Genomic DNA, 8,213 nt, shown 5'->3' on the forward strand with positions numbered 1-8,213 from the left:
CTCTCTCTCTCTCTCTCTCTCTCTCTCTCTCTCTCTCTCTCTCTCTCTCTCTCTCTCTCTCTCGCTCGCTTGTTCGCGCCTATCCGATTATTCGTCAACGCGTTCTCGCAAATAAACGCGAAATTACGGGGCATTCCCACGGTAATATACGCGCTCGCGAAACGCGTGCAATTAGCGTTAATTCATTCGCGAAGGATTTAATTGTGTCTCCGCCGTGCGGAAAGGTAAAGCGGAAGCCGATCGCGACTCACCGTTCCTTCGCAAAGCCGATCTAACACGCCTATCTATTAGTTTAAGCGTGTTATCGCTGACCCCCAAAAATAAATAGTCGCTCGCAAAACAGAATTCTGCTATCTGTCGCCGTAAATAGCGAACAGAGCGGGACTGTCGAGTTGGACAGTAACGTTTTTCTTTCGCTGATTGAGGTGAGGATATTTACATGCGAGTGTTCCAAGGGACTTTCAATTTTCGCTATCCCGACTATTAGTCGTATCTCGCTGCACAGACGACACAAGTCTTTGATATCGCGTGTGCAACACTATCTGCGTTAACCGACGCTGGTTGTTCCACGTGAGTGCTGTACAAGAGGAAATGCGCGTTGCATACGTATTATTTAGATGATCGACAGCACACCACAACCTTGCACGGCTGTCAACGCGCAGTCTACATGCAATGTCACCGCGTCTGTGTACGTCTGTACGTCTGTGTGTGTATGGGCTCGATGTGATTCATGGTCACGGTGAAATCACGAATAGTTGATACGCAAGACTAACAACGCAGCAGCCGGCTCGATATAACAGCGTGCGACTGTGTGGCCTTGCTAATAACAGGGCGCAACTCGGCCACTGTATCGTTCGTTTCGCCTTCAATTAACATAATAATAGTAATTAAAATCGAATTCGGTCGATTAAACGAAGAGATCCCGTTCGAATTACAACCGGTACACTTTGCGCACTATGCGGACGTTATATTAAATTACTCACATGTATTAGACACACGTGTAATAAACGCGACGAGATACAAAACGTCGTTCCGTCGATGCACGAAATCGGAGCAGGAATCTCAATAACGCGAGCGGCCGCGCTCGCCCGATTTAAAGGTGGAAACGCGCGCAATGATTCGTGTAATTAACGGTAGAATTAACGGCGGAAATCCCGGTGAGAGAGAGCGGTCAGTCGCACGGCAGGCGCGGATTAATCGGACGACGGCACGGCACACGTTCGATCGAGCATGACCGGATTATCGTAAGAAGCGTCGTGACGAACACAGGGCAGAAGAGGACAAAACGACGCGGTGCTCATTCACGGCGGAGAGTCCGTTTAACCTCGATCCGAGCGTGAGTTTCGCAACGCTCGCCGCGCGGAGAAAATGACGAAACCGCACAGAGACTGTACGTGGGCCGAGGGGCATCCTCGCGGCGAACCTTATCGGCGAGACGCGAATCGGAGCACGTCGAAGCGGAGCACGGTGACGAACGACGTGCTCGGCGGTTCGATAATCGAATGCGCGAGAGATGGCTTGGCCGTAGCCGAGGGCTTCGGCCAGCACGAGACGTCGGCAGTGCCTCGTAACAGGCACGCCGAAAACGCCGGCTACGATGAACGGAGCTGGGAATGAGGAAACGACCCCGATACGGGGAGGAAAGGCAGCGGCGAGCAAAAGTGTCAAGCTCGCCACGGTGACACCCACCTTGCCAGTGGACCACTCCTTTTGGCTCGCTGACCAAGGATCTTCTCGACCACAGTAACGTTGCCGCTCCTCGCTGCCTCGAGCAGCTCCTGATCCTTGCCCATGGTCCATTTACACCGCGATCAGGCCGCGATGTTCGCCCGCACACTTGTCAATTTGTGTTTTCACTACGATTACTCGCGTTTCATTGATCCAGCGTGGCCATCTTGGGCCGACTGATGCGCCGTCAAGCGGCCGCCTCGCCAAGCTGCTCCGCGTCTCGCCGTGTGAATGCAGGCGCGAGCGAAACGGCGATACGACCACGTAACCCAACGTATGAATGGAGAGAGTGAGACGGCGCGTATCGCGTACCGCTGCACATACGAGAGCGCGATCGTACACGAGCGCGTAGTCGAGTGTCAAGTGACAGCTGTTGCTCCCCGCGCTGATCAGTGCTGATCTGCCATCGGCTGCACGCTTAGGCGACGGGCGAGTTAAATACGTCTTCCTCCCTTCGTTCCTTTTTTTTCTCACTGGACACGCGACGTGTATACGCGCCGGCATGACGCGAGCCGCCGTCACGCTTCTATTGGTCCTGCCGTTACTCCTAGGTAACGCGACCACGGCGTTAGAAGATGCGACCATCAAACCCGGTAAGCGTACATAACCTCAATATCCAACGAGCCTCTGCGCGAACGGCTTGTATAAACAATCTCTTCGCGTACACCTCCCGCACGGTGTGTGTCAGTTAGTCGCGTTCAATGAACGTACCAATTGGTCGATCAGCTTTTCGAAAGGAGAGAGACCTGATTTTTTTTTAGATCTAAAAATAAATCACTCTACTACATGCAGTATAGCTGCTCGACAGAATGCAGCTGTTCTCTTTTCTCTTATGCTTCTCCTTCTTCCTATTATCTGTCGCTTTTTAAAACATGAAAAAAAGGTGTTTGGAAATTCACTTATTTTATATCCTAATTATATATATATACACACACACACACACACACACACACACACACATATCCATATATATACACACTCCCACACACATGCATAAGGATGTTCCGGCTCAATTTCACAATCTCTAATGAAGCGTAGGACGGATTGAGGGAACACAAAAGTCCTATACCATTTTGCAGTCGCAATAATTATATATTAATTAAAGAAGATTTGTAAATAATGACTCTCGAAATGTGTGTATGGTAGGTGAGCTGTAGTGAGGACGTCTGCCATCGTGTACTTGTACATTAGGTCAAACTGAACAAAGTGTCCTCTACTATTTTGCAAATGACGTAGATTTTGTTATTAATTAAAGAAGATTAGTACGTTATTGCATAAAATTGTGCGACAATTTTTTTAATTAATAATTAAAATCTACATAGTTATTTGCAAAATGATAAAAGACATTTTTGCTTAGTTTGAACTAATATACAAGCAGACGTCGTCACTACAGCTCATCTACCAAGTCATGCGTGATCATTCACAAATTTTCTATAATTAATATTTTTATTATTATTATGATTTTCGCAAAACAATATTGGATTTTTTTGTTCATGTCAGTCCGCTCTATGTTCTCATAAGAGATTATGAAATTGAGCTGGGACACTGGGAGCTGCATATTTTATATATATGTGTAATAAATTATTACTAGAGTAGATACAAATATTTGATTGACTCTGCACGCTGATGTTTGCTTCTCTGCAAGATAATACGGAAATATTCAATTTGAGTTTTAGATGGCAACAAATATTCTTCACTAATATGAACATTAGATATATTATATTACAGATAGCACAATAACAACGTCCTTATTGAATTATCGAGAGAATGACGTATTCAAGAAACGACTAAATTTACCACCATCCAGCGGTCTGACGATTATTGTAACAGATGCTTCAGCTTTTTCGTTTATCGTGTTGCAAGTTCATACCTATCAATACAATGCCACGTTAGCATACGACGAAACACTGCTTGACAAAGTGTCGGAAGGGAGTTTGTTCGGATCAAATATTGGTCTGTACTTGAAAACGCGCAATGTAACAGGGCCAATGCAGGTATTCCTGAAGCACTATAATGTGCACAAACTCGATGCATTGCTCGTGATTGTACCGTATGGTCTAAACGGTAAGTACAAATAATGATAATTTATGTGTCGCACCTTTTTTCCTCTTCGGTCGACGTATTCGATCGAACTAAATTATTTCGGTACAACGTTCACCCTAATTAAAATAATGTAAAATTAATGACCATATAAAGAGAATCGCAATACAATATGATTTGTTGACGACAAAGGGCGAAAAATCGCGCGTTATGTTAAATTAAATAGCCGTGTTGCGCGTTGGTCGCGCGCTAATAAATCGCGAATCGCACCAAGACGTGCGTTCGATTAATTTGTGACGGATCTCCATTATCTGTCGCGCGTAAATGGAATGAATGGCCGACTGTTTTCCACGTCGAGCGTAATGGCAAAATTAGTAGAGTATCCAGAGAAAGAGAGGGAGAATCCAACGTCGCGCATTGGCCCAATTGTTGTTTCCGCAGCGCCGATACCGGGCGGATGTAACATGGAATTCGAGATCGAAATTGCGCCCTATCAAAAGCTGCGTGTTGAGAATGAAATGATAATAGTCGATGCGCAACCGGCTGCGGCGCTCGCCGCTAACGGCTCAACGATTTCCTGCAACAAGAATCCGGTGCAGCACCGTATGTACCGCCTTCATCTGAGCATGCAAGACTTTAATCCGGAGACGTACTTTGATGCGATTGCGAGTATGCTGACGGTGCGAGATGTCGCGCGAAATGGCACTGAGGTATTTTATTCGTTTGTATTATATAACCCAGAGGAAGGGGGGGACAAAATTTCAGTTCTGATATGATACAGATACTCTCTTCGAGTATCAGTGAAAGTGTTTCTGATTGAATCAGTAAAAGAAGCATTTCACTGGCAATCAGTGAGTATTCATTGATTTTCATGAGAAACACTCTCACTTTACTGCTTATATCTTAGTGATTTTGACCAGTGATTTTGGAAGTAAGATCTCACTGCAAAATTTGTAGTACACAAATTTGTTATACATATAAAAAAAAGATTCAGTAATAACCATCAAGTCTGGTTAATAGTTATCAGATGCTTTTGTGAAATAGTTTCAACTAAACAAGTAAATATAATCAAATAATTTGATAAATATTAACAAATATCCTCAGCAAGTTTTCCATTATTTAAGTACTGTTTAACTTAATTTTAAGTATTTTTACACTATTTTACACTGTTTTTACATTGTTTAAAGGCCTGTTCTAAACAAATAATCTTATCTTGTAATACCTGTTGCCAAGGCTTGGTATTTATTGTTAAGACTTGATGGCTATTATCAATTTATGTAATATATATCATCAAACAATTTGTTGAATAAAACCATATTGTTTAATAATACTTTCCACATTATATGATAAATATACAATGTGACCAAATACTTTGGCAATAGTCGCCCTATTTAATAATTATTATTAATTATTACCAAATTATATAGTATTATTAACTAAACAATTGTTTCAACTAGATGAAGAATTTGTTTTACTAATCATTTTGTAATTATTACCATATTATTACCAGATAACTAGTAACTATTGCTACATTTGATATTAATTATCAAATATCGTACTGATATGCTCAACCAAATATTAACTATTTGTTAATTATCACAAGACTTTTTTTCGGGCATGTTGTTTCATTTTCGGCTTCCGTGCGCCTTGCATGCGATAACACTGTTTGTGTTTGATCACATCAATAATGATAACAGCGAGATTTGATTGCAGTGCTAGAGTTACCATTGAATCACTAGATATAAGTATAGTATTTCAGTGAAGGATACACTGTTTATACTTGAAAAAGTAAAGATCCTCAATACATTATCGTATCAATTTCCATCGTTCCCACTTAGTCAGTTTCTACTTAGTCTTTGTGTACATATCTCGTAATCGGTAGTAACTATACTATAAAGTAATAAACTAATGGAAATGCTTTCATAAAGTTAACAGTACTTAACAAATAGAAAACTATCATAAATAGAAAGTACATAATTTCTATTTGTGATAGATACAATTTCATAAAAATATGTGATAAAAAGGTGAGGAAGGGAGTTTACTAGGCAATTACGATTATAATAAAAAAATTTTGACAGGAAAAATTTTGACAGCATAAGGTCATTAAGAGCCTTATGCTGGATGTTTTTTGCAAATGTCTATGATGGGGAAAATAATAATGTATTGTAGTATCAAATGCACACGCAGAAATGACTTTCCGATCTTTACAACGTACGCGATGAATCAATCTTCCACTAACAAACCGACCCTAAATCCCTTAATATTTTTCTATAATTATTATAATGATTAAAAACCCCCCTTATTTTAATACTCTTTCATGCATTGATTTCATTATTGAGTTGTGAAAAATACGCGTACGTTGTAAAGACCGGAAAATCATGTCAACGCATGCGTTTGACACTACAAACATTATTATCCCATCATAGATATTTGCAAAAAAACATCCAGCATCGACTTTTAATAGCTTTCATTCCTGTCAAAATTTAGATGTTACCTATAGAGAGCCTTAAGATATTTATTTTGTATAATAAAAAAAGAATGAGGTATGATTGAAGATATTTCTTGATAGATATCGCCTGCCCCATCAATCTCGGCTATGAGACGTATATACAGTATGTACGCCGGTACAGGATTCGTTTATGCTGTAGTCGCCACTTACGGGAATTACTCGTCGGCTTACGTTCCGACCTTCTCGTACGGCTGCAGCCCTGTGCTGTATCCGAAGAGTTGTCAGGTTTTAAGTACGTTCTCGTGTCTGTTTCTCTTTTTTAAGACCAAGTTTACGCCGGCGTGATGATGTGTCGGATATAGCGAGTCGTATTTAAAAAGTCACACCCTTTCAAGCGAAATATATCTCGCGCGCAACGATGAAATTGTACTCTCTTTTTCCTAAGAAATTTATGAAATATTCTAATATCATAAAATGTGATTTATTTTTTGTAATCTTTCTCCATTTTATATAATCTTAAGCATCATAACGCTGAGAAACTGTTGGTCGTAAACTCTCTTAAAGTGAATCAGTAAATAGTCACCGATATCAATTATAAGTATACCACAATATCAATCAGTATATATTCACTGCTTTGAATGATGTTTCACTGAGTCACCTTAAAAGAGAACGTCTCTCGAGAAAGGTTTACATGATCACTCGACACTTGATCGTTATTTCAGATGGAACGTTCTCGATGGTGCTTTGCGCAATCGTTCTGTTCATAGGTTTCCTCTCAGTTGTCATAGGACATAAACCTAAACACGCTTGTGCGGATCGTTTATTATCGGATTGTGCGTTTGGTGGTTTCGTCGGTTATACTTTTGCGGTGGCTGTCGGCGTTTCGGGAACTACAAGTAATTACATGCAACCTTCTATCGGAAAAAAGTCTATTATAATATAAAATGTACACATTATGTATGCATCAGCGCGTGCTTCTCTTTCACGACTCTTATCTTTTGCAGTTAGCATTCTCATAGGTTTGTTACTGGCCATTTTTACCATGTGCGTTTCGCCTTGCGTACGTGTTCTGGGACTCAAGAAGCCATTGTTTCTATTGCTCTGCAACTTGCCACTAGCATTCCTGTGCGGATGCATCGCATATCTCTTCGCTCCAGGTACGTGTCACATGTTACGACCAAGGGTACGCGTTTCACGAAACTGCAAAATATATAAACCGATTCTACAATAGTAGAATGTAAGAATGTATGCAGTAAAAAGTAAATAATAAGCAAATGACCAATCAAAGTCAATTATTCTTGAGCTATAAGAATACCGTTTATCAATTAAGCTTATTGCTTACGTCTTACTGCATATTTTTACGGCTGTTGTAAAATGAGTTTAACCCCAAAGGGCGATCGAAGGAGACACGTGCATCTATTTTGCGCCACTTTTCTTCACGAGTTCTGATCAATTTGGTCTCTAGTCGAAGACCCGCAGCTTCGTGAAACGCGCCATCCTGGCAGAATGCCGCAGGGCGCGAAAAGGGTAGGGAACGAAGGCGGGAATCGTAGGTAGCCTCTCCACGCCGTGGTGCTCGCGAGGGGCTGTTGCGAATTATAGGAAAATAATGAAAGCCAGGCTTAAAAGCGGAGGGATAGAGCGCGGCTGTGGGTGGGAGCCGCCACCGCCGCTACTCCGAAGTTAGTTCGAGTTTGGTGAGAGGGATGAGAGAGGCGCACAGTCAGTTTCTCCCCGTAGCTTCTATCAATGCTGGCCGCTCATGTGGAAACCTCGCCTGCTGAATCCCCCATGCAGAAGCGGTATGGCGCATTCACGTTGCCTCCCACCTTTCTCACCATAACGCCGCGCGACTACCCTTCGCCACCCTCGCTGAACACGAACGCAAAAATGCGCCCGGCCACGCGATATACGCGTGTGTGCACATACATGCCTGCGACAGCGTCACTCTCTCTCTCTTTCTCTCTCTCTCTCTCTCTCTCTCTCTCTCTCTCTC

General features: G+C 42.1%; 2 protein-coding genes across 3 annotated transcripts in view; one reads left to right on the forward strand and one right to left on the reverse strand.

The window, feature by feature from the left end:
* The window catches only part of LOC116851630 (ankyrin repeat and SAM domain-containing protein 1A-like), a 65,253-nt gene extending 63,334 nt beyond the window's left edge, over positions 1-1,919 (reverse strand). The window contains exon 1 of one of the 2 annotated variants that reach the window (XM_032831243.1): positions 1,690-1,919. In XM_032831243.1, coding sequence (XP_032687134.1) covers positions 1,690-1,793 — 104 coding nt within the window. In that variant the 5' untranslated portion in view covers positions 1,794-1,919. The remainder of the gene's footprint in view (positions 1-1,689) is intronic. The other variant, XM_032831244.1, reaches the window with a different exon arrangement.
* A 105-nt stretch (positions 1,920-2,024) lies between these two features.
* LOC116851631 (transmembrane 7 superfamily member 3-like) overlaps positions 2,025-8,213 on the forward strand; it is an 8,316-nt gene continuing 2,127 nt past the window's right edge. The window contains exons 1-6 of the mRNA XM_032831246.1: positions 2,025-2,321; positions 3,457-3,792; positions 4,210-4,478; positions 6,338-6,509; positions 6,940-7,113; positions 7,222-7,374. Coding sequence (XP_032687137.1) covers positions 2,231-2,321; positions 3,457-3,792; positions 4,210-4,478; positions 6,338-6,509; positions 6,940-7,113; positions 7,222-7,374 — 1,195 coding nt within the window. The 5' untranslated portion in view covers positions 2,025-2,230. The remainder of the gene's footprint in view (positions 2,322-3,456; positions 3,793-4,209; positions 4,479-6,337; positions 6,510-6,939; positions 7,114-7,221; positions 7,375-8,213) is intronic.

The sequence above is a fragment of the Odontomachus brunneus genome, unplaced genomic scaffold, assembly GCF_010583005.1.
Source record: "Odontomachus brunneus isolate Ranch 3 - 2012 unplaced genomic scaffold, Obru_v1 Obru_scaffold_182, whole genome shotgun sequence".
Classification (NCBI taxonomy): domain Eukaryota; kingdom Metazoa; phylum Arthropoda; class Insecta; order Hymenoptera; family Formicidae; genus Odontomachus; species Odontomachus brunneus.